Raw genomic sequence first — 26,513 nt, 5'->3', positions numbered from 1 at the left:
TTGATACGTTTCTATGAGATCCCCTCTTATTCTTCTAAACTCCAATGAATACAGGCCCCGTCGACCCAATCTCTCCTCATACGAGAGTCCTGCCATCCCAGGAATCAGAACTGGCGAACGTTCGAAATGAACAGATTCTTAAGGAGCACTGAAAGGGGGAGGGGAGGAACAAACGAAAGGGAAGGTCTGTGTTAGGGTGGAAGACAGGAGAGATTAGAAAGACAAAAGGGGATGTTGGGCCGAATGGCGATGGTAATGGCAGAAGTTAGGAAACAGAAGATGAGTCTAGAGAGGGTGTGTTGGCGGAATAATTACCAGCTGCCGTGGGAAAGAGAAAAAAATAAAAATAAAGAGGGGGGGGGCGGGTTTTGTTAAAAGAAATGGAGAAAAGAAAACAAAATATGGGCAGAGATTATGGTCGTTGTATTGTCGCCCTAAACCTCTCTGATGCTCGCTCCCCTTTAAGATGCTCCTTAAAGTCTACCTCTTTGACCAAGCTTTTGGTCAAGCTGTCCTAATAGCTCGTTATATGGTTCAGTGTAATTTTCTGTCTGTTAATCCCTCCTGGGAAGCGCCGTGGGACGTTTGACTATGTTACAGGTGCGATATAAATGCAAGTTGTTGTTGTAGTTGATGAATCACAAATCATACTCCTCACACGTTCCATTCCTGCCCCACCCCAGGAATACCAGGCGCTAGACACACCTCCAACCACAGGGCCGTGTGATGTGTGAGGGATGTACTCCGTCTGGCTATTTGGCTATTTCGCACAGCGTTTCGTATTTAATTTTTATTTTCATGTTCCCTTTTTTTTCAAGTTCTATTTTTAAACCCCTCGAACGGCTAGTTTAGATTTGAAAAAATGTGATTATTCGTTGCTGGCCAGGACGGCGTTTATTGCCCACCCCGTATTCCCCTCGAGCCGCCAGTTCAGGGGGCAGCAAAGAGTCAACCACAATGCTGTGGGTCTGGAGTCACATAGAGGCCAGACCAGGTAAGGCCGGCAGATTTCCCTCCCTGAAGGCCTTCCCTAAAAATACAGCTGGGTTTTTACGACAATCCAGGAGTTTCATGGTTACTAGATTTTTTTTAAGTTGAGATTTTATTTAGTTAACTGAATTTAAATTCCTCAATTGCCGTGGTGGGATTCGAACTTACTCCACCTGGATCATTAGTCCAGGCCCACTGGATTACGAGTCCAGTAACATAATCACTGTGTTACTACACCCCAGCAGGCAAGGAGCAGTCGCAGGAAGCTCAGTCAGGTGTGAGCGGACACCCTGGGTGACTGCCCTTTCCTCCGAGGCTTGAGCCAATGTTCCAGTTGCAATCAAGGCCTTACTCTGTGGCACAGTCCAGTGTTGCCACGACAACTTCCCCTCTCAATCCCTCCCCCCCCACCCCCGCCCCGTGCCGTGGGGTCATCCTGTGACGAGTTCTTCCAACATAGTTTAAGTGGTCAAGTAGAGTTTGCTCGCTCTAAACATTGTCGCCTCACTCTCCATTTCCTAGAATGGATTCACCCCGCTGCATATCGCCTGTAAGAAGAACCATATGCGGGTGATGGACCTGTTGTTGCAGCACGGGGCATCGCTGGAGGCTGTGACTGAGGTAAGGGTCCAGTGACCGACGCAAACGATTCACTCTGGAATCGTCACTACATAATAAATTGTAATCAAGACACTGTGGTGCCACAAAGTCCATTGGCCACTGTTGCTGATTAGAGTGACGATGGACCGAGAGGTCGAAGTTCGGTCCCGCCGTGTTTGAGCCGGTGACACCGGCCGAGCGCTGGTTTTAACGCCGGGCGGTAGGTGCTGCCTCAAACTGGGCAAAATTCAGTTTTGCCGCCCAAAGATGAGCGAGCAGGGCTCAAAGTGGCATTGTACACTCACCCTCGGGGGGCCAAGGGAGCGATGTCTCAGGAGGCCGACCGAATTTCCCCGCGGTCGGCTGCCGGCACGCGGGATGATAAAAATGAGAAAAAAATAGTTTCCGACACTTTCCCTGCCCCACACCCACCCTTCCCCACTGGTCCCATTAATACATAAATATTAAAAATAATAACAATAACCACCGACCGTGAACCCTGGGCGCTCCCGCCCCGGGACTCCCGATGTCTCACCACCTTTCACCGGCTGTACGGACGCCGGTCGGTAAAACCACCGCACTCACCGAATATCGCAGCCGCCGCGGCAAGGGGACACGGCATGCTCGACGATGTCACCACATGGATGGCGGCCGATCGCGCAGCGGTACGCCGACGGTAATCACTTAGCCACCCGTTAGCCGCCCCTCTCCAGCGGTATTAGGTGGCGTTAGATAGCGAACTTCGACCCCCCCTAGGTGACCTCCTCTGTTGGAAGCAGGCAACACCTGTTATTCTCAGCGATTAGCGATCTGGATGTCACAATCGTAGGAACACCCAGCCATGCAATGGGAGACACCCAAGGAGAAGACTTTCTAAGTGGATCTCCGATGATGGAGAGAAAGAGTCGATCTCCTTTCTTTATAGAAAGAACGACACACCCAACTCCCACCCGCCCTCCACACATGCCTCTCCCCCAGTTGGGGCCCAGCACTTCCTGATTGTGGCAGATTTCACCTGAGCACTGCACTGAAAATATGCATTTAAGGGGAGGCTAGACAAACATATGGAGGAGAAGGGAATAGAGGTTATGCCGATAGATTTAGATGGAAGGAGGCTCGAGTGGAGCATAAACGCCGGTATGGACTGGTTGGGCCCAATGGCCTGTTTCTGTGCCGTATATCGGCTGTCGTTCGATGAACAGCATGGAGAGGAGGTACCTGGCCATAATACTGTGCGCTGTAGAGTAGTGATGCACTGAGTTTCAATGAGGTAACCTGAATGCCCCTGAAATGGCAACATAACTGAGTGACTTCTGGACATTTTGCATCTGACCTGCAGCGCTGCCTCAAATCTGCCATTGGGCTAGGAGGCTGAGACCGTGCTCCTTATCACAATCCAGAGAGTACAGGAGGGTTGGGGGTCCGGGGTGGGGGCGGGGCGGGGGGGAGCGACTGCAAGGTCTGTGTGTGTGTGACAAACAGATGAAAACTCGATCGAACTCAGGTGCCCCTTCTGTGGTTGAATATCCAGCTGATGCTCACAATTTGGACATCTGTGGCTCAGTGGGTAGCACTCTCGCCTCTGAGTCAGAAGATTGTGGGTTCAAGTCCCACTCCAGGGACTCGAGCACATAAATCTAGGCTGACACTCCAGTGCAGTGCTGAGGGAGTGCTGCACTGTCGGAGGTGCCGTCTTTCGGACGCTCACTCAGGTGGACGTAAAAGATCCCACGGCACTATTTCAAAGAAGAGCAGGGGAGTTATCCCGGGTGTCCTGGGCCCAATATTTATCCCTCAATCAACATTTAAAAAAACAGATTATCTGCTCATCACGTTGCTGTTTGTGGGAGCTTGCTGTGCACAAATTGGCTGCTGCATTTCCTACATTACAACAGTGACTACACTACAAAAGTACTTCATTGGCTGTAAAGCGTTTTGAGACGTCCGGTGGTCGTGAAAGGCGCTATATAAATGCAAGTCTTTCTGTGTGTGTCTGACAGCTTTCCTGTGACTTTTAACGGTAACCCACCTCTCTCTCTCTCTCTCTCTCTTTCTCTTTCTCTCTCTCTACTTGCGTTCCAGTCAGGGCTGACACCGCTGCATGTTGCTGCCTTCATGGGAAATCTCAATATAGTCACCAAGTTACTGCAGCACGGAGCATCCCCGAATGTGTCCAATGTGGTGAGTGAATGTGCAGAGAGACCGCTCGAGCCAAAGGCCTGTTACACAAGGCCTCACTCTCATCACATGTATTCCTCGATGTATCATCACATCACATAACAGCATAAGAATTAGGAGCAGGAGTCGGCCATTCGGCCCCTCGAGCCTGCTCCTCCATTCAGTGAGATCATGGCTGATCTTCGACCTCAACTCCACTCCCCTGCACTATCCCCATATCCCTTGATTCCCTTAATATCCAAAAATCTATCGATCTCTGTCTTGAATATTGAGCCTCCACAGCCCTCTGGGACAGAGAATTCCAACCATTCACTCCCTCTGAGTGAAGAAGTTTCTCCTCATCTCAGTCCTAAATGGCCGACCCCTTATCCTGAGACTGTGACCCCTGGTTCTAGACTCCCCAGCCCGGGGGAAACATCCTCCCTGCATCTACCATGTCAAGCCCTCTAAGAATTTTGTATGTTTCAATGAGATCACCTCTCATTCTTCTAAACTCTAGAGAATATAGGCCTAGTCTACTCAATCTCTCCTCATAGGACAATCCCCCCATCCGAGGAATAAGTCTGGTGAACCTTCGTTGCACTCCCTCTATGGCAAGTATCCTTCCTTAGGTAAGGAGACCAAAACTGTACACAATACTCCAGGTGCGGTCTCACCAGGGCCCGATATAATTGCAGTAAGACATCTTTACTCTTATATTCAAATCCTCTTGTAATAAAGGCAATATTTTTATAACGCATAAACAGAAAATAAAAAAAGATACACAATGCCCCTGTGATTTTTCTCTCCAGTTGCTCACAGCAATGTGCTGAAGATTAATTTACAATTCCTGGTGACCCCAGGCCAATCCTGACTTTGCCTCTAACATCAGTGGATAAAGATGCCTTTCGTGGTTTTTAAAAAAAAAAATTGTTGCTGGGATGTGGGCGCCGCCGACAAGGCCGGCATTTATTGCCCGTCCCTAATTGCCCTCGAGAAGGAGGTAGTGAGCCGCCTTGAACTGCAGGGGGCAGTTAAGAGTCAGTCACATTGCTGTGGGTCTGGAGTCACATATCAGCCAGACCGGGTAAGGGCGGCAGATTTCCTTCCCTAAAGGACATTAGTGAACCAGACGGGTTTTTACGACAATTCGGTAGTTTCATAGTCACCATTACTGGTGCTAGCTTTTTATTCCCGATTTATTGAATTAACTGAATTTAAATTCCCCAGCTGCCGTGGTGGGATTTGAACTTGTGTCTCTGTTAGTCTGGGTTTCTGGATTATTGGTCCAGTAACAGCACCACTCTGCTACAGGACCCGATTACGACCATCTATTATATTTGCGCAGTTACAGCATTTCTTATTCTTAAAACATGCAATGAGTTTGGACAGTCTCTAATCAATTCACGGTAAGATTAATCCCACAGCACAAATTGTCCCCTAACTTAACGCTAAACAGGAAAGCTGAGATGGACAGGGTGCAGTGAGGTGCTGGTGTGGGAAATGTAAAAGAAATGGAGGAGTAGGGGGACACTACTGAGGCCACGTTATACCTGCTCTAGCTGTGAGAAAGCTCTGCCGTGGAGGTCCATCATGCACCTGTTGAGGTGCCCGTTTCCACTGACGCGTGGACTTTGGTGGCGATTCTCCCAATTGTCCGCTGTAACTTCGGCAACAACCTCGAGGAAATGATGTGAACCGTTGGTGTCGTTTCTCCGGGGTTTCCCCGGGGATCTCCCACCAACATCAGAGCGGACGATGGCGAGAACTCCCGCGGGAATTCAACCAAACGAACAATGACGGACAGGTAAAGACCACCTGGTCCATCGAGCCTGTCCCACATAATTGCGATACCTTGTGTATCACAACATATACACTCCACCCCACCCCAAACCACGTGATCTCCTGGGCCAGGCAACAGAACATTAAAAACCTAGGCCAATTTGGGGAAAAGGAAATCTGGGAAATTCCTCTCCAACCCATCCAGGCGATCGAAACTAGTCCAGGAGATGACCCTGGCCATTAAATTCCCTGCAGTACTGACCTCCTGTAAGGGGTAATCTCCACCGCAGCCAGAATCAAACTCCTTGGCATTTTCTGTCTGCTGTGGGTTGTGACACAACTTCCAGCCGTACCGTGCTCCATCGTTATCTCGTAGCTCTTGGCCAGGGAAAGTTTGTTTTTAGTCATTTCTGAGATGTTGACAAGGCCGGCATTTATTGCCCATCCCTAATTGCCCTTGAGAAGGAGGTGGTGAGCCACTTTGAACCGCAGAGGGCAGTTAAGAGTCAACCTCATTGCTGTGAGTCTGGAGTCACGTATAGGCCAGACCGGGTAAGGGCAGCAGATTTCCTTCCCTAAAGGGACATTAGTGAACCAGATGGGTTTTTACACCAATCCGATAGTTTTATGTTGACCGTTATTGATATTAACTTTTTATTCTAGATTTATTTAATTAGCTGGATTGAAATTCCCCAACTGCCGTGGTGGGATTTGAGCTCACGTCTACTGGATCATTGGTCCAGGTCTCCGGATTATTAGCCCAGTAACATAACCACTATGCTACCGAACCCTTTTGTTTTCACTCAGATTTACATCAGAAACCTGCACGTTCCACACGCTCTCCGGGGCATTTGGAACCAAATTGTGTTACTCTGGCCAGAAACTGTGCGGCGATCCCCGTGAGCAGCCTCGCCATGCCAACACACCGGCCTGACTCACAACCCGTTTCCCAAACCCTCCTCAAATGCAACGGATTGGCTCAACGTCACTTTTGGAGTTGGCCGTTTGTTCACACGCTCCGTGCCAACCTTCCCCACTGGATCCAGCAGTCAAAGGAAGAAATATCTTTCAGATATATTTTTGATCGAGCTCTACTTCCTCCTTTCCCTTTAAGCTCTTAATTTTTAAAGCCTCTGCTTCAACTTCTGCTTGCCTTGCTTTTTTTTGCCTCCTTCTTAAAGCTGTTCCTTTTACAAAGCTGTGGACACAGAAGAGGGGTGACAGAAGCAAATAGGCCCCTCAGTCCAACCAGCAAGGCCCCACTGAATCCTCAGCCAGCCAGCTTGCACTGGAGTCTTTGTGCCACAGTTAGAGTTGGGGGCTTGCCATGATCTGGGTTCTCTCAGGTCACACGTGTGAGAATGGAATGGCCTCTTGTGTGGGGGGGATGGGGGAGGAGGTCTGTCTCTTCGCCAGCTCCTCTGTTGACAGTAAACCCTTGCTGGGTGAGAGGCACTGGCTCCCTTGCCTGGCCCCGCTGTGTAGGCCCAGGACCTGGAGCACAATACCAGAGTGCTAGGTGCCAAACGGAAAGTCTCGTTTAGGCCATCTTAGTTTTCTGTGAGCCATTTCTTTGGGGTAAATCTTCTGTTTCCTCTTTTTTTATTTGCTGCAGAAAGTAGAGACTCCGTTGCACATGGCAGCCAGAGCCGGGCAGACTGAGGTGGCACGCTTTTTACTCCAAAACAAGGCCCAAGTTGATGCCAAAGCCAAAGTGAGTCCAACAGACGAGATCTTTCTGTCCAGACATAGGAGAACGTGTGTGGGTGATTGGGTGCGGGCGAGTGCAACTGTGTGCGATAGTGAGTGTGTGTGCGCGATTGTGAGTGAGTGTGTGTGATTGTGTGTGCGATTGTGAGTGAGTGTGTGTGTGTGCGATTGTGAGTGAGTGTGTGTGTGTATGCGATTGTGAGTGAGTGTGTGTATATGCGATTGTGAGTGTGTGTGTATGCGATTGTGAGTGTGTGTGCGCGATTGTGAGTGAGTGTGTGTGCGCGATTGTGAGTGAGTGTGTGTGTGTGTGCGATTGTGAGTGAGTGTGTGTGTATGCGATTGTGAGTGAGTGTGTGTGTATGCGATTGTGAGTGAGTGTGTGTGTGCGATTGTGAGTGAGTGTGTGTGTGTGCGATTGTGAGTGAGTGTGTGTGTATGCGATTGTGAGTGTGTGATTGTGTGTGAGTGTGAGTGTGTGCAATTGCGATTGTGTGTGTGTGTGATTGTGCGCGCGTGTGTAGACAGCATTTGGAGCTTTCATCGGCAAGGCCCTGAGTTTCAAACCTCCTTCTCTGGTGCAGCTTTTTTTGTGACATCATACTGCTTTCTTTAAAACAAAGCTGTGAATCTTTGTGCGACTCTGGCCATTGTCTTGCTTTACGCCCCTCGGGGTCGGGCTTTCCAACAACGCACGCAGTGAGGCATTTGTTGCATTTTACCTGTTCTTTTTCTTTCAGTTGGGAGGGGGCAAAATGACAAATTGAATTATCCCTGCTCCCCTCTCCCCCTCCTCCCCACACCCCCATAAAACGAGAGTCCCACAATCACAGGCAGTTGAGTATATTTCTACTCGGGCACTGGGTCCTTTTCCAAGTGTCTGAATCTGGCACAAGCCTTTAGCATGGCAACTTCCCCCAAGCACCTAAACATATCACACAGGTATAATTTTACCACAGCGAGGACCATTAATATGTATTCCTGTTTAAGTGAAGTCGGATATCTGCAGGGAAGTACGTTTCTGTTTTTCATAAGGCATCGCTTGCACGCTGTTGTGTCCCAGTGCGTGTTCTGTGCCGATCAGCCTTACATACACCAAAGAGCAGTGCTGATGGAGTCTCAGTCAACCACTGGCCTGCTCTTAAAGGGAAGCAACAGCCTGACAAATATAATTACAATCCTAACCGTGGCAAACTGAGCTCTCAATACACATCTTTCATTCAGACATCATTGCTAACTTTACTGCCCTAAAACTGTCTGTTTGAGAGCGAGCTGGGGACAGTCACTCTGAGCAGTCAGCTCACGTGGTTTGATGGCTGCTGGCACGGCAAAAATAATTTATCAATAGTACAGTGGACAGCTGAGTGAGTTACATCGGGGGGTTCGGGGGGGTTATATATAGAATAACAGATACCTGGGAGTGAGTTACAGGCTGGAATCTAATCGAGGGGTTCAGAGGTTTATATATAGAATAACAGATACCCGGGAGTGAGTTACAGGCTGTAATCTAATCGAGGGGTTCGGGGGGGTTATATATAGAATAAGAGATACCCGGGAGTGAGTTACAGGCTGGAATCAATCAAGGGGTTCGGGGGGGTTATATATAGAATAACAGATACCCGGGAGTGAGTTACAGGCTGGAATCAATCAAGGGGTTCGGGGGGGTTATATATAGAATAACAGATACCCGGGAGTGAGTTACAGGCTGGAATCAATCAAGGGGTTTGGGGGGGTTATATATAGAATAACAGATACCCGGGAGTGAGTTACAGGCTGGAATCAATCAAGGGGTTCGGGGGGGTTATATATAGAATAACAGATACCCGGGAGTGAGTTACAGGCTGGAATCTAATCGAGGGGTTCGGGGGGGTTATATATAGAATAACAGATACCCGGGAGTGAGTTACAGGCTGGAATCAATCAAGGGGTTTGGGGGGGTTATATATAGAATAACAGATACCCGGGAGTGAGTTACAGGCTGGAATCAATCAAGGGGTTCGGGGGGGTTATATATAGAATAACAGATACCCGGGAGTGAGTTACAGGCTGGAATCTAATCGAGGGGTTGGGGGGGTTTATATAGAAAATAACAGATACCCGGGAGTGAGTTACAGGCTGGAATCTAATCGAGGGGTTCGGGGGGGTTATATATAGAATAACAGATACCCGGGAGTGAGTTACAGGCTGGAATCTAATCAAGGGATTCGGGGGTTTATATATAGAATAACAGATACCTGGGAGTGAGTTACAGGCTGGAATCTAATCGAGGGGTTCAGAGGTTTATATATAGAATAACAGATACCCGGGAGTGAGTTACAGGCTGGAATCTAATCGAGGGGTTCAGGGGGGTTATAAATAGAATAAGAGATACCCGGGAGTGAGTTACAGGCTGGAATCTAATCGAGGGGTTCAGAGGTTTATATATAGAATAACAGATACCCGGGAGTGAGTTACAGGCTGTAATCTAATCGAGGGGTTCGGGGGGGTTATATATAGAATAAGAGATACCCGGGAGTGAGTTACAGGCTGGAATCAATCAAGGGGTTCGGGGGGGTTATATATAGAATAACAGATACCCGGGAGTGAGTTACAGGCTGGAATCAATCAAGGGGTTTGGGGGGGTTATATATAGAATAACAGATACCCGGGAGTGAGTTACAGGCTGGAATCAATCAAGGGGTTCGGGGGGGTTATATATAGAATAACAGATACCCGGGAGTGAGTTACAGGCTGGAATCAATCAAGGGGTTCGGGGGGGTTATATATAGAATAACAGATACCCGGGAGTGAGTTACAGGCTGGAATCAATCAAGGGGTTCGGGGGGGTTATATATAGAATAACAGATACCCGGGAGTGAGTTACAGGCTGGAATCTAATCGAGGGGTTGGGGGGGTTTATATAGAAAATAACAGATACCCGGGAGTGAGTTACAGGCTGGAATCTAATTGAGGGGTTCGGGGGGGTTATATATAGAATAACAGATACCCAGGAGTGAGTTACAGGCTGGAATCTAATCGAGGGGTTCGGGGGGGTTATATATAGAATAACAGATACCCGGGAGTGAGTTACAGGCTGGAATCTAATCAAGGGATTCGGGGGTTTATATATAGAATAACAGATACCTGGGAGTGAGTTACAGGCTGGAATCTAATCGAGGGGTTCAGAGGTTTATATATAGAATAACAGATACCCGGGAGTGAGTTACAGGCTGGAATCTAATCGAGGGGTTCAGGGGGGTTTATATAGAAAATAACAGATACCCGGGAGTGAGTTACAGGCTGGAATCTAATCGAGGGGTTCGGGGGGGTTATATATAGAATAACAGATACCCGGGAGTGAGTTACAGGCTGGAATCTAATCAAGGGATTCGGGGGTTTATATATAGAATAACAGATACCTGGGAGTGAGTTACAGGCTGGAATCTAATCGAGGGGTTCAGAGGTTTATATATAGAATAACAGATACCCGGGAGTGAGTTACAGGCTGGAATCTAATCGAGGGGTTCAGGGGGGTTATAAATAGAATAAGAGATACCCGGGAGTGAGTTACAGGCTGGAATCTAATCGAGGGGTTCAGAGGTTTATATATAGAATAACAGATACCCGGGAGTGAGTTACAGGCTGTAATCTAATCGAGGGGTTCGGGGGGGTTATATATAGAATAAGAGATACCCGGGAGTGAGTTACAGGCTGGAATCAATCAAGGGGTTCGGGGGGGTTATATATAGAATAACAGATACCCGGGAGTGAGTTACAGGCTGGAATCAATCAAGGGGTTTGGGGGGGTTATATATAGAATAACAGATACCCGGGAGTGAGTTACAGGCTGGAATCAATCAAGGGGTTCGGGGGGGTTATATATAGAATAACAGATACCCGGGAGTGAGTTACAGGCTGGAATCTAATCGAGGGGTTCGGGGGGGTTATATATAGAATAACAGATACCCGGGAGTGAGTTACAGGCTGGAATCTAATCAAGGGATTCGGGGGTTTATATATAGAATAACAGATACCTGGGAGTGAGTTACAGGCTGGAATCTAATCGAGGGGTTCAGAGGTTTATATATAGAATAACAGATACCCGGGAGTGAGTTACAGGCTGGAATCTAATCGAGGGGTTCAGGGGGGTTATAAATAGAATAAGAGATACCCGGGAGTGAGTTACAGGCTGGAATCAATCGAGGGGTTCGGGGGGATTATATATAGAATAACAGATACCCGGGAGTCAGTTACAGGCTGGAATCCAATCGAGGGGTTCAGGGGGGTTATATATAGAATAACAGATACCCGGGAGTGAGTTACAGGCTGGAATCTAATTGAGGGGTTCGGGGGGGTTATATATAGAATAACAGATACCCAGGAGTGAGTTACAGGCTGGAATCTAATCGAGGGGTTCGGGGGGGTTATATATAGAATAACAGATACCCGGGAGTGAGTTACAGGCTGGAATCTAATCGAGGGGTTCGGGGGGGTTATATATAGAATAACAGATACCCGGGAGTGAGTTACAGGCTGGAATCTAATCGAGGGGTTCGGGGGGGTTATATATAGAATAACAGATACCCGGGAGTCAGTTACAGGCTGGAATCTAATCGAGGGGTTCGGGGGGTTGATATATAGAATAACAGATACCCGGGAGTGAGTTACAGGCTGGAATCTAATTGAGGGGTTCGGGGGGGTTATATATAGAATAACAGATACCCGGGAGTGAGTTACAGGCTGGAATCTAATTGAGGGGTTCGGGGGGGTTATATATAGAATAACAGATACCCGGGAGTGAGTTACAGGCTGGAATCTAATCAAGGGATTCGGGGGGGTTATATATAGAATAACAGATACCCGGGAGTGAGTTACAGGCTGGAATCTAATCGAGAGGTTCGGGGGGTTTATATATAGAATAACAGATACCCGGGAGTGAGTTACAGGCTGGAATCTAATCAAGGGGTTCGGGGGGTTTATATATAGAATAACAGATACCCGGGAGTGAGTTATAGGCTGGAATCTAATCGAGGGGTTCAGGTAGTTCATGTACAGAATTACAAATACTGGGCAGTGAGCTGCAAGTTAATTCTGGAATGATGCAGATTGCGTTTAATACTCTCTGGCAAACATCTCATCGATGTTTATGCTGCAGTGTATTCACGGCCTGAGCCGGCATTGTGTGAGTTATAATCAGAGACCTCGGTCCGTATTATGCTTTCAGCCGTTACAGTAGTATGGGGTTTCACACTGGAACTCACTGAAAGTTGGAGATCGAAGTGCCTCTGTGGGGCAGCTGGGTCCTGCATGAGCAGGGGGAGCAAATGTGTCTCTCCTTAACCAATCAGATTGGAGAATCAATAACGAGCAGCGCAGAGTCTGAACCAGGAAGTGTCAGCTCAAATAATGAATTCGCTGTCAAATCAGATCCAGACAGCAAAAAAAATGGAAAGATTGGATTAATAGAGAGAAAAATAAAAGAGACTGAAAGAAAAAGTTTTTAAAAATTTTACATTTATTGACTTTTTAAAGTCTCCAACAATAATTAAAATCGGAAATAATGAGTTGCCACACTTGTAACGGTTAATTTTCAGTGCCAGAGAGGTTGTTTGGTAGTAATTAGGACATATCACTCCGTTAAAAGAGTACTGATACTGGAATGGCCCTAACTTTTTCTGGAGAGTTTAATGCGTATCTATGCGGTAAGTACAGCATCTTCACACTTCCGTTCATTTCATTGGTGAGTCTTTCGGCATCACACAGCTTTTGGAGGAGAGCAGCATCTCGGGCAGCACCTTCGGATTTCCATGTTTAACGGTGCGCGTGCAATCAGCCGAAGTTGCTATCCGATTTGCACGTCCGATTTTGACCGCGGAATCCATCCCGATTGTCCTCTGACTCGCCCTTTGGCCTCTCTGCCCACACAGGATGACCAGACTCCCCTGCACTGCGCGGCCCGCCTGGGTCACCTGGAGGTCATCAAGCTCTTGCTGGAGAATGGGGCGTGCCCGAAATCAGCGACCACGGCAGGTCACACGCCGCTGCACATTGCGTCACGGGAGGGGCACGCGGAGGTAGCAGAAGTGCTGCTGGAACACGGGGCCTCACAAACCCGGATGACGAAGGTACGTGAACGACTGATGGAGCAGCGAGTTCGCTCAGTGCAGAGAGAGGGAATGGCACCTCCAGTGAGAATGCATGAGTCCCAGCGGGCGAGGATAGTCCTCATCAGGGCACTGAGCCACAGAGATCGCAGAGTTCCACCCTCAGTGACGGGTCTCATCTGGGGCAGCTGCTGATGGGCAACAGTTGCCTTCAGCATCCCTGGGCTCGGGAGGAAAATACTCAGGGGCCGAAATTCATTTTTTAACGCCGCCCGTTACTGCCGGAGAGGGACGGTTAGCGGGCGGCTAAGTCCGTACCGTCGGTGGCGACTGGGATCCTGGCCTGCCGCTAAATTTAGCTGGGCAGTCGTACCGCTGGGCGCTCGGCCGCCACCCACGTGGTGATGTCATCGAGCGTGCCACGCTCCCTTGCCGCCCCCGCTGCGGGATTTGGTGAGTGCATCCGTACAGCCGGGGAAAGATGGCGGGGCATCAGGGTTCCCGGGGCGGGAGCGTCCAGGGATCAAGACCATTGGTTATGGTTATTATTTTTAGCATTTAGTTATTAATGGGCCCAGTGGGGAAGGGTGGGTGTGGGGAAGGGAAAGTGTCGGAAACTTTTTTTTCCATTTTTTTCATCCCGCGTGCCGGCAGCCGACCGCGGGGAAATTCGGTCGGCCTCCTGAGATATCGCTCCCTTGGCCCCCGAGGGTGAGTGTACAATGCCACTTTGAGCCCTGCTCTCTCATCTTTGGGCGGCAAAACTGAATTTTGCCCAGTTTGAGGCAGCACCTACCGCCCGGCGTTAAAACCAGCGCTCAGCCGGTGTCACCGCCTCATGGCGGGACCAGATTTCGGCCCCTCAGAGTTCCTGGAAAGCGTGCCAGGAGGTACACACTGTGGGGGTAGAGCAGGATTGGGTTCGGCGGCCATGCCTCAGTAGAGCAGCCTACTGTCAGTCCATCGGCAGACACCGAAACAGTGGCCATTTTGTGCCAGATGGTGGAGGTCAGCTGACCCTGGAGGGATCAGCAGGCGGCAATGGCTTCAGCAGAGACGGAGCGGTAATTGGGACGTAAGAAATTGTCGGCTTCTGTCGACGGTTTGATTGTCTGTCTGTTTGTTCACAGAAAGGGTTCACCCCACTCCACGTCACTGCAAAGTACAACAAGCTACAAGTGACAGAACTGCTGCTTCAGCAAGGTGGACAGCCCAATGCTGCGGGAAAGGTATCTCTCATGCCCCACTCAGCCCAGGTCCCATTTGTTTCGGGAGTGGGCCAGCGACAAATAATCTCCAAACAGTCGACAGGAGAAGCAGGGATAGCAGTTCAGGCTGAGCTAGTTGTCGAGTCAATGGTTGGGGATTTGTAGAGGCTCTCAGTAATGGGCCAATGACATGCCGGGAGATAGAATAAAACTGCACCAAATTTGGGATGATATCGACGATGGAAAAACCGGGTCATTCGTATTTTAAAATAACCGGGAAAATCGAAGATGAGAAAAGGCCATTTAATCCACGAAAGCTCACTCCTTCTGTCACATGAGCTCATTCATTCAAGCATCATCCCACTGTGTCGTCAATGGCATGAACATCTTTGCTTTTTAAGTGCATGAAAATGATTATTGTTGTGAAGTGAATCACTGCCTTCAAGCAGCCAGGTTAGAGCCTCAGTCTGAGTACAGGCCCAGTCAAATCATCGGCTGACCAATGGTCCTGACATCTGGATACAGGCCAGGTGGATAAGGTGGCTCAGAAGGCATAAGGAATACTTGCCTTTATTGGCCGAGGCCTAGAATACAAGAGCAGGGAGTTAAAACACTAGTTAGGCCACAGCTGGAGTACTGCGTGGAGTTCTGGTCACCACATTACAGGAAAGATGTGATTGCACTAGAGAAGGTACAGAGGAGATTTATGAGAATGTTGCCTGGACTGGAGAATATTAGCTGTGAGGAAAGATTGGATAGGCTGGGGTTGTTTTCTTTGGAACAGAGGAGGCTGAGGGGCGACCTTATTGAGGTATATACAAGAGTGGATAGGACAGACCTGTTTCCCTTGACAGAGGGATCAACAACAAGGGAGCATAGATTTAAAGTAATTGGTAGGAGGTTTAGAGGGGATTTGCGGGGAAACTTTTTCACCCAGAGGGTGGTGAGGGTCTGGAACTCACGGCCTGAAAGGGTGGTAGAGGCAGAAACCCTCACCACATTTAAAAAGTACTTGGATGTGCACCAGAAGTGCCATAACCTACAGGGCTACGGACCGAGAGCTGAAAAGTGGGATTAGGCTGGATAGCTCTTGGTCGGCCGGCGTGGACACGATGGGCCGAATGGCCTCCTTCAGTGCTGTAAATTTCTATGATTTTATGATTCTATACAGAGATCACAGCTGTGAGCTGTTGGAAAGAGTGAGCGAGTCAGCAGGACTCTAACATTGTAAATAAAGGCGTTAGATTCAGTTGCAGCCTGTGGATCATTGACTGAGCCAGAGATGTGAGTGACCCATTGCCCTCCAACCATCCGTCATAGGCAGTACCTCGAAATCGAGGAAGACTTGCTTCCACTCCAAAAGTGAGTTCTCAGGTGACTGTACAGTCCATTACAGGAATTACAGTCTCTGTCACAGGTGGGACAGACAGTGGTTGGAGGAAGGGGTGGGTGGGACTGGTTTGCCGCACGCTCCTTTCGCTGTAACCGTGGACTGGAGGCACTCTTGCAGTGCACTGCATGGAGCATGCTCAGTGTGCACAAAATGCAACGCATCACCCTAGCCTGGCAACGGGAATCTAGTCATCTGCCAGGATTGGTAAATCTAAACCATCCAATCAGATGATCAGAGCTCGTTTATTCTGCTGGCATGCCAATGCGGCCGACATCATTCCGTCCGGTGTGAACAGATAGCTGTGAATGGACTCGCTGAACTCTATTCCTGGGCATAATGCTTCTTTACAATGCTGCTGTGTAAACAATAAAGAGAGCGTCTTCTCCTTGCACACTGACCCTGTTTGTGCCCTGCAGAATGGACTGACCCCTCTCCATGTGGCCGTTCACCATGACAACCACGACATCGTGAAGCTTCTCCTCACGCAAAATGCATCTCCGCACGCGACAGCTCGGGTAAGTGCCATTTCGCCAAAGTGCCAGCAATTATGCCGCCCTTGCAGGGCCATGGGTTTTGACCAGTCAGGCAACAGCAATCAGCAGCGGTCATCACACCACATCATCAGAAATAGGAGCAGGAGTTGGCCATTCGGCCCCTCGAGCCTGCTCCGCCATTCAATAAGATCATGGCTGATCTGATCATGGACTCAGCTCCACTTCCCTGCCCGCTCCCCATAACCCTTCACTCCCTTATCGCTCAAATGTCTGTCTACCTCCACCTTAAATATATTCAATGACCCAGCCTTCACAGCTCTCTGGGGCAGAGAATTTCAAAGATTCACCGCCCTCTGAGGGAAGAAATTCCTCCTCATCTCTGTTTTAAATGGGCATCAATGCAATGGTTTGAGAAGGTTGACCTATGAGGAGAGATTGAGTAGATCGGGCCCATACGCTCTGCAGTTTAGAAGAATGAGAGGTGATCTCGTTGAAAGATATAAGATCCTGAGGGGGATTGACAGGGTAGATGCAGGGAGGATGTTTCCCCCGGGCTGGGGAGTCTAGAACCAGGGCTCACAGTCTCAGGATAAGGGGTCGGCCATTCTTCACTCAGAGGGTGGTGAATCTTCGGAATTCTCTGCCTGAGAGGTTTGTGGAAGCTGGGCCATTGAGTCTATTCAAGGCTGAGATCGTTAGATTTTTGGACTGTAGGGAAATCAAGGGATATGGGGATTGGGTGGGAAAGTGGAGTTGAAGTAGAAGATCAGCCATGATCTTATTGAATGGCGGAGCAGGCTCGAGGGGCCATAGGGCCTACTCCTGCTCCTAATTCTTATATTCTTGTGTTCTCAACTCATCATCTGACATCCTCAGGACATTGGTGTTGGCGGGAGTGATGCCTTTGCTAATCTCAGGAGAAGACCCTTTGGCATTGTTGAGATGTACAGCAATGCTGCAGTACTGTGCCAGGCCATGGTGAGATAAGGGTTCGAATCGCCCTCCTCCTGTAATTCCCAGCTGGAATATCTGTGGGAGGTGAGGAGCGGAATCAAGGATTTCTCCACAGAGAGGAGTAGCCACTCACCCTACACCATCGCCACCCAGCATCTGTCTCCAGTGACACTGGAAGATCCCAGGGAACAGGATCAACCACCTGCTCCCTCAGCACGGAATGGTGGGGTGGGGCTGTGTGGAGAGGAGCAACGGCAGGGGGGAGAGGGGGGAGTGCGGGGAGAGCAGGGGCGGGGTGGGGCGGGGAGAGGGGGGAGCGTGGGGCGGGGAGAGAGGGGGGAGCGCGGGGAGAGAGGGGGGAGCGTGGGGGTGGGGCGGGGAGAGGGGGGAGCGTGGGGCGGGGAGAGAGGGGGGAGCGCGGGGAGAGAGGGGGGAGCGTGGGGGTGGGGCGGGGAGAGGGGGGAGTGCGGGGTGAGGGGGGGGAGCGTGGGGGGTAGCGCGGGGGGAGGGTGGGTAGCGCGGGGAGAGGGGGGGAACGCGGGGAGAGGAGGGGGGAGCGCGGGGAGAGGGGGGAGCACGGGGAGAGGGGAATGGGGCGGGGGGAGAGTGGGGAGAGGGGCGGGGCGGGGGTGGGGCAGGGAGAGGGGGGTGGGGCGGGGGGAGCGCGGGGAGAGCAGGGGCAGGGCGGGGAAAGGAGGAGAGCAGGGAGAGTGGTGGGGTGCAGGGAGAGCGGGAAAAGGGATAGAGGGGGCAGAGCGGGGGGGAGGGGGGGAGAGCGTGGGGAAAAGTGGGGGCAGGGCAGGGAGAGCCGGGGGAAAGTGGGGGCAGGGAGAGTGGGGGGAGAGTGGGGGGCAGAGCAGGGGGGAGGGGGGGAGAGCGTGGGGAAGAGTGGGGGCAGGGCAGGGAGAGCCGGGGGAGAGTGGGGGGAAGGGGGGGAGAGGGCGGGGAGAGGAGGGGGAGAACTGGGAGAGGGGTCAAGGTGGGAAAGGCTGAGAGCTGCCTCAGAGCACCAGTCAATAATGTCTCAGGTTCCTAAATACAGTCTAACCCTGTGGAATGAATCGTGAATGAGTGAACACTCCAGTTAAGCAGCAGACAGCGGAAACTTCCATCCAGACCTACTTCATTCACTCGTGTATTTGAATAAGATTTGCTCTTTACTCCTTGCTCAGCAAAATGCGTTTGTTTTGCCAAATATCGGACATTTTGGTCAGTTTACAGCCCAAGTATGCAGTTACTTGATGCACGCACTCTGCTAGCGAAACAACCTGCTCCGTTACGCAGCAAGTTACAACATCTAACCGTGCAAGATGTTTATCATTCTCCAGCACTGAGCAGCTGCATTGAGCTGGGGTTGTGAGTTCGGGAGGTGGAAATCTCCCCGAGCTCCCTCACGTGTTTTTGAAGCTCAGGTATGGACAGGATCGGGGATGGTCGTAAAGACCCCCATGGCCAAATAGCCTGCCAATATTCTCTACCGTGGCTCACGTGCTGAATAATCTCCGCGAGTGTGAGGGAGCAGGAGGCTGCTGGTGCCCAGCATGACCCCCACTCCTCCAAGACCTCCCTCACGACCCCTTCACCTTTCCATGACCCCCCCCACTCTCCCAACACCCCCCTCACAACCCCTTCACCTTTTCATGACCCCGCACTCCCTTAAGACCTCCCTTACGACCCTCCCCACCCTTCCATAACCTCGCACTCCCCTAAGACCCCCTCACCCTTCCATGACCCTCCACTTCCCCAAGTTCCCCCTCACCCTCACATGAATCCCCACTCCCCCCAAGACTCCCGTCATGAAACCCCCACCCTTCCATGACCTTCCTCTTCCCCAAGACCCCCCTCACGACCCCCCCGTCACCCTCCCATGAGCCTCTGCTCCCCCAAGACCACTGTCACGACCCCTTGTCCACCCATCCATACCTGCCCCACAGCCCCTCAGGCAAGGAAGTGCAGAAAGCAGGGAGTGTAGGAGGAACATGCCCAATCTATGACCTTGTGAACTGTTAGTGAATGCACGAGTCGTCGACTGGTTTAGTTGGCCTGGATGAGCAGCAGAACTGTCCTGCTCAAAACTGGAGGTTCACAGCTGTAGTGTATGCCCCTGTGAGCAGCTCATGGGTTTGTGGAGCTGTTGAAGGGTGTTGTGGACAAGTGATAAGGCATCGTATCTGGTAAACCGAAGATTATGGCTTCAACACCCACCTGTGCCTGTACAGGGTTTATCACATTGTCGGACCAAAATAGCTCAGTTGGGAGAGCGTTAGATGTTGGACTGAAGGTCTAAAAGTCCTTGGTTCAATCCCACCACCGGTACTCTCACGGCCTTCCGCAAGAGGTGGGCGCCAGAGGGACTGGAGTGCATCATCACCCCCGGCAACCAAATTTTAATTTGATCCAATAATGTAAAAAGTGTAATTGGTTTAATTTGTCGGTTTTAGTGCCCCTTTTTAAGGGGGGCACTTGATTTATAGTTTTCACAAAAATAGTTGTAGAGCTGTTGAGTTGGGAGTGGCTTAGCCAGTCCAGTGATGTTCACAAGATTCAATAAAACCCCAGCCAGTTGGGTTCGGGGGATCCACGATGGGGCAAGTGGTTGTGAGCCTGGGGGATGAACTGGTAATGTGTAGTGTGATTGTTAAACCTTTGTTAATAAACCAACTAATTCTTAATAGCAATGTGTTGCTATGAATTCTTAAGCAAAGAACCCATGCAGCAAATACATTACAAGAGTGACCATGGCTCTGTGTTGATTTCAGAATGGCTACACACCACTGCACATCGCGGCCAAGCAGAACCAAACGGAGATAGCGAAGAGCCTGCTAGGGCACGGAGCCTCGGCCAACACCGAGTCCTTCCAGGGAGTCACGCCCTTGCACCTGGCAGCCCAGGAGGGTCACATTGAAATGGTGACCTTGCTCCTCGACAACGAAGCCAACGTCAACCTGAGCAGCAAGGTGAGACTGAGCTGGGGGGGGGGGGGGCGCACGACCCTCAAGTGCGTCCGCTAGCCGGGGTCTGTTGAGCCTTGAAGCGACCGGCCAAACCTCCGAGCGCTTCGGGAGCCCGCCTCCATTCCACCAACCTCCGGGTTTAACGGGGGCGGGATGGGGGGCGGGACAGGGGACGGGACGGGGGGAGGGGGGATGGGGGTGGGGGAACGGGGGGGATGGAGATGGGGCGGGACTGGGGGGAGCGAGCCAGGGGTGGGACAGGGGACGGGACAGGGGGGTGGAACGGGGGGATGGAGATGGGGCGGGACAGGGGTAGGTCAGGGGTGGGACAGGGGACGGGACAGGGGGGTGGAACGGGGGTTGGAACGGGGGGATGGAGATGGGGCGGGACAGGGACGAGACAGGGATAGGTCAGGGGCGGGACGGGGGGGGGGGGCGGGACAGAGGACGGCACGGGGGGGGGTGAGCCAGGGGGGCAGGACGGGGGGAGGGGGGATGGGGGTGGGGGAACAGGGGGGTGGAGATGGGGCGGGACAGGGGGGAGCGAGCCAGGGGTGGGACAGGGGACGGGACAGGGGGGTGGAACGGGGGGATGGAGATGGGGCGGGACAGGGGGGCAGGCTGGTAATTTAAATATGTTAATGAGACCGCCTGCCTCTTTTACAGTGGGAGGCTGGGTTTCCTAGGCCTCGGAGGCAAGCACAGCTTTGGGCAGAGGCTAAGTGCCTTCACAGCACTGCTTGTGGGCCAGGAGGAACAGGGGTGCTGCTTGTACCCCCCTCCCCCATCTCTCTGCCCGCCCCCCTCCCCCGGCCCGCAAGCTACCCCCACCCCCCATCAGAGCCCTCCTCTCGCAAAGGCCCCCAGGATCAGGTGTTGGAGCTGCGGCCTGCTCTGGAGTGCTGCCCACCCGACTGGAAACCAACCCTGTCGATCAGGCTGGCTTCCAGGCGGGTAACCTGTCAGACCCAAAAGACACGCCGCGGTGATAAATCGCCACAGCACGCGGGAAAATACAGGCTTCCAGGTTTCCCATCCGGAACTCTGCACCCCTCCCCCACGTACGCAACCCACCCCTGTTAATATCTAGGCCTTCAGTGCAGTAGTGAGGGAGTGCCGCACTGTCGCAGGTGCCGTCTTTCAGATGAGACGTTAAACCGAGGCCCCGTCTGCTCTCTCAGGTGGATGCAAAAGATCCCACGGCACTATTTCAAAGGAGACCAGAGTTATCCCCGGTGTCCTGGGGCCAACGACAGTGTCCTCTTCCAGTCCAACAGCCCCAGCATTGAAGCACTGACTGTCATGTATCTCACACTACTGTACATAACTGTATCTTACCATGCTATACGTGACTAACTAGAGATGACCTGTAACCACAAGCTTACCTTACCACCAGGGGTGCACTTGCAGGAGACACTAGATACCTGTCCCAGACAGGTATATAAGGACAGGTCTCAGGCAAGTGTGGCATTCGAGAGCTGTGTAATAAAGGTGTAGGTCCTGAGTGACCTTGACTTCAGCATGTGCCTCGTGTGAGTCTGTACTGCAGGGACAGGACTTTACACTGACCACACTCGACCAGCTCGAGACTCCCAAAGCAAGTGCTCTACTCAGATCTCCTACACGGCAGGCGAGCCCCAGGTGGGCAGAAGAAGCATTTCAAGGACACCCTCAAAGCCTCCCTGATAAAGTGCAACATCCCCACCGACACCTGGGAGTCCCTGGCCAAAGACTGCCCTAAGTGGAGGAAGTGCATCCGGGAGGGCGCTGAGCACCTCGAGTCTCGTCACCGAGAGCATGCAGAAATCAAGCGCAGACAGCGGAAGGAACGTGCGGCAAACCATTCCCTCAACCACAGTCTGTCCCACCTGTGACAGAGACTGTAATTTCCGTATTGGACTGTTCAATCACCTGAGAACTCACTTTTAGAGTGGAAGCAAGTCTTCCTCGATTTTGAGGGACTGCCTATGATGACGATGATTTATCCCTTGACCAGCATCACTAAAACAGATTATCTGCTCACTATCACATTGCTGTTTGTGGGAGCTTGCTGTGCGTAAATTGGCTGCCGCATTTCCCACATTACAACAGTGACTACACTTGATTGGCTGTAAAGCGCTTTGGGGTGTCATGTGGTTGCAGATAGCATTAAAGAAATGCAAGCCTTTCTTTTTTGGCCCAATATTATCAGCAGCAGATCTTAATTTTACGATGCAAGTAATGCCCCTGCACCCTATAGCTCCAAGGCACAGCACTTGATTTCTGCATGCTCTCGGTGACGAGACTCGAGGTGCTCAGCGCCCTCCCGGATGCACTTCCTCCACTTAGGGCAGTCTTTGGCCAGGGACTCCCAGGTGTCGGTGGGGATGTTGCACTTTATCAGGGAGGCTTTGAGGGTGTCCTTGTAACGTTTCCTCTGCCCACCTGGGGCTCACTTGCCGTGTGGGAGTTCCGAGTAGAGCGCTTGCTTTGGGAGTCTCATGTCGGGCATGCGGACAATGTGGCCCGCCCAACGGAGCTGGTCGAGTGTGGTCAGTACTTCGATGCTGGGGATGTTGGCCTGGTCGAGGACGCTAATGTTTGTGGGTCTGTCCTCCCAGGGGATTTGCAGGATCTTGCGGAGACATCGTTGGTGGTATTTCTCCAGCGACTTGAGGTGTCTACTGTACATGGTCCACGTCATTTATTTATTTATTTGCTCATTTATTTCATTGCTGTGAGCACATTTGCTGTCGCATGTCCTACATTACAACAGTGCCAATATTTGAAAAGTACTTAATTGGCTGTAAAGTGCTTTGCAGCCTCCTGAGGCCGAGAAAGGTACTAGATAAATGCACATTCTGTACTTTGCCTGAGGGTGAACTGTCTCGGTGTTGCTGGGGCTGTTGTTGGGATTGTGGAGTGGGATGTAACCTGCTCAAACATCCAGTATGTCGCCCCCTGCTGCCGGGCAGAGTGTAGAATCTGTTGCAATGACCGATGATGCTCCATTCTCAACCAATCTTTTCTCTCGCCCTGTCACAGAATGGCCTGACACCATTGCACCTGGTGGCCCAGGAGGACCGAGTTCCTGTGGCCGAAATACTCGTCACCCACGGAGCGGGAGCGGAACCCACCACGAGGGTAACCTTGTTCGATGATTCGTTGCCAAGGCTGAGTTTCAGAACTATTGTAGCAGGCACAGAGGGTGGGCTCTCAGACTGAGTGTAGTGATTTCCACCTGGACTATGCTTAGCTTACCCATAATGATGGAATATACAAGAATATTAAAGGGTCGAAATCTGGTCCCGCCGTGTTTGAGCCGGTGACACCGGCTGAGCGCTGGTTTTAACGCCGGGCGGTAGGTGCTGCCTCAAACTGGGCAAAATTCAGTTTTGCCGCCCAAAGATGAGAGAGCAGGGCTCAAAGTGGCATTGTACACTCACCCTCGGGGACCAAGGGAGCGGTGTCTCAGGAGGCCGACTGAATTTCCCCGCGGTCGGCTGCCGGCATGCGGGATATAGGGAATGAGCGGGGGCGGGAGGTGGGGGGGTGCGTGGGGCAAGGGGGAGCAGTGGGACTAACAGGATTGCTTTTCAAAAGAGCCAGCACAAACTCGATGGGCCGAATGGCCTCCTTCTGAGCCGTACTATTCTATGATTCTGTCAATCAATGCCTGAGACAAAAGAGTGAAATTTGGAAACACTTCCACACACAAAGGGTGGCAAAGTTTGGAATTCTCTTCCGCAAACGGCACCTGACGTTCATTAAAATTGTTCATTTTAAATTTGAGATTGATAGTTTTCTGTTCACCAAAGGTATTAAGAAATATGGGCCAAAGGCGGGTATATGGAGTTAGGTCACAGATCAGCCGTGTTCTCATTGAATGGCGGAACAGGCTCGAGGGGCTGAATGGCCTCCTCCTGTTTAATTTTCCTATCAAGGTCAGGGTCGGGCACTGGCTGGTTCGGCACTAGAAGGAAGGAGTCTTTCCTGCCATTCTTCAACACTTCCTCACAATGGAATTCCTCTTTGGAACAGAGGAGGCTGAGGGGAGACCTGATTGAGGTGTATAAAATTATGAGGGGCCTGGATAGAGTGGATAGAAAGGGCCTATTTCCCTTAGAGGGGTCAACAACCAGGGGGCATAGATTTAAAGTAATTGGTAGGAGGTTTAGAGGAGATTTGAGGGGAAACGTCTTCACCCAGAGGGTGGTGGGGGTCTGGAACTCGCTGCCTGAAAGGGTGGTAGAGGCAGAAACCCTCACCACATTTAAAAAGTACTTGGATATGCTCCTGAAGTGCCGTAACCTGCAGGGCTACGGACCGAGAGCGGGAAAGTGGGATTAGGCTGGGTAGCTCTTGGTCGGCCGGCACGGACACGATGGGCCGAATGGCCTCCTTCTGTGCTGTAAATTTATGATTCTACGATTTAGCCGGGCCTGGTTAACGTAGTTGTGAATCGCCAGGAAGCAGAAAGCTCAGGAGAAACAATGAATCCAGAAACAAAGAGGTGTGACACTGGTTTTTAAGCAGGCACTGATGCACAGATTGCCCGCGGTCAGTGCCGTTTGGGTGGGACCTGTATGTTCTTGTGTTTGCGATCATGCGGTGTAAAAGAAATGGCTGTTTTGTGTGTTACAGACTGGATACACCCCACTGCACATGGCCTGCCACCACGGCAACATAAACATGGTGAAATTTCTACTCCAGCAAAACGCCAATGTTAATTGCAAAACAAAGGTACCCACGTTCTGACCCGCTCTTTAATATTCGGGCTGGAGGCGTAATGAAATTCTGTGTTGGTTTACACGTAACACATGTACAGATAAGGTTATCAAATGCAGTGCCATAGCAACGGGGGCAACCCCTTTCCAAATCACTGAACACCCATCAAACATGGGACTGGGAACATAGCAGAAATTACAAGCTGCCTGGGAGCCCGTGAACCGACTTAAAAACTTATTGCACGGGACTGCTCCGTGCAACACTCAACAAACGTGTGCGCATACTCGCAGGTGCATACATTACAGACATTAGTGGGGCAAAGGGATTAAAGTCGAGGTCAGCCTTCAGCGCTGTGGTGAACACTGAACATTCAGCCTTAAGTCATCACCATAGGCAGTCCCTCAGAGTCGAGGAAGACTTGCTTCCACTCTAAAAGTGAGTTCTCAGGTGACTGTACAGTCCAATACGGGAATTACAGTCTCTGTCACAGGTGGGACAGACAATGGTTGAGGGAAGGGGAGGGTGGGACTGGTTTGCCGCACGCTCCTTCCGCTGCCTGCGTTGGTTTCTGCACGCTCTCGGCGACGAGACTCGAGGTGCTCAGCGCCCTCCCGGATGCTCTTCCTCCACTTAGGGCGGTCCTTGGCCAGGGACTCCCAGGTGTCGGTGGGGATGTTGCACTTTATCAGGGAGGCTTTGAGGGTGTCCTTGTAACGTTTCCTCTGCCCACCTGGGACTCGCTCATAAATACAACTGCAACAAGAAGCAGGCTTTTGGAGCAGGTTGGATTTCGGGGACAGCCCACTCACGGGAATTCTCTCGAGCTCCGCCATGTTGGCCCGTGCGGCACCTCTTCCCATTTCTCCACAACTCAATTGTTCAAAGATATTTTTTTAGGGACAAGGGTGTTCACAGCAGATGCACTCAGTCACCATGGATACGAGATTCGACATAGTCAATGCCCGATGTATCCGCAGCTCACTGGCTCGCTCTCGGTGTGTGGGGGGGGGGAAGGGGACAGGAAGGCCACTGTGCAATGCCCGTGTGCGCCAGCAGGTGTCATTGGCACAGAGCTGGAAGCCATGGACCACATTCTCAGTGAGAGTTTAAGGTGACTACTCCAACGCACTCCTGGCTGGCCTCCCACATTCTACCCTACGTAAGCTAGAGGTGATCCAAAACTCGACTGCCCCATGTCCTAACTCGCACCAAGTCCCGCTCACCCATCACCCCCTGTGCTCGCTGACCTACATTGGCTCCCGGTTAAGCAACACCTTGATTTCAAAATTCCCATCCTTATTTTCAAATCCCTCTATGGCCTCGCCCCTCCCTATCTCTGTAATCTCCTCCAGCCCCACAACCCCCCGAGATGTCTCCAATCCTCTAATTCTGCCCTCTTGAGCATCCCTGACTATAATCGCTCCACCATCGGTGGCCGTGCCTTCAGCTGCCTGGGCCCCAAGCTCTGGAACTCCCTCCCT

The 26,513-nt window shown here is 51.3% G+C and overlaps 1 protein-coding gene across 14 annotated transcripts in view; it reads left to right on the top strand.

Moving 5' to 3' along the window:
• The window catches only part of LOC139235126 (ankyrin-1-like), a 303,602-nt gene that overhangs the window by 149,797 nt on the left and 127,292 nt on the right, over nucleotides 1-26,513 (top strand). For 11 of the 14 annotated variants that reach the window (XM_070866335.1, XM_070866330.1, XM_070866323.1 and 8 more), the window contains 9 exons: nucleotides 1,513-1,611; nucleotides 3,673-3,771; nucleotides 7,145-7,243; nucleotides 13,146-13,343; nucleotides 14,453-14,551; nucleotides 16,340-16,438; nucleotides 20,131-20,328; nucleotides 23,350-23,448; nucleotides 24,949-25,047. In XM_070866335.1, coding sequence (XP_070722436.1) covers nucleotides 1,513-1,611; nucleotides 3,673-3,771; nucleotides 7,145-7,243; nucleotides 13,146-13,343; nucleotides 14,453-14,551; nucleotides 16,340-16,438; nucleotides 20,131-20,328; nucleotides 23,350-23,448; nucleotides 24,949-25,047 — 1,089 coding nt within the window. The remainder of the gene's footprint in view (nucleotides 1-1,512; nucleotides 1,612-3,672; nucleotides 3,772-7,144; nucleotides 7,244-13,145; nucleotides 13,344-14,452; nucleotides 14,552-16,339; nucleotides 16,439-20,130; nucleotides 20,329-23,349; nucleotides 23,449-24,948; nucleotides 25,048-26,513) is intronic. The other 3 variants (XM_070866326.1, XM_070866327.1, XM_070866331.1) reach the window with 3 other exon arrangements.

The sequence above is a fragment of the Pristiophorus japonicus genome, chromosome 22 (assembly GCF_044704955.1).
Source record: "Pristiophorus japonicus isolate sPriJap1 chromosome 22, sPriJap1.hap1, whole genome shotgun sequence".
In the NCBI taxonomy this organism is placed as follows: Eukaryota; Metazoa; Chordata; class Chondrichthyes; family Pristiophoridae; genus Pristiophorus; species Pristiophorus japonicus.
Note: the sequence above shows the minus strand (reverse complement) of the source record. Positions and strands in the feature narration are given on the sequence as shown.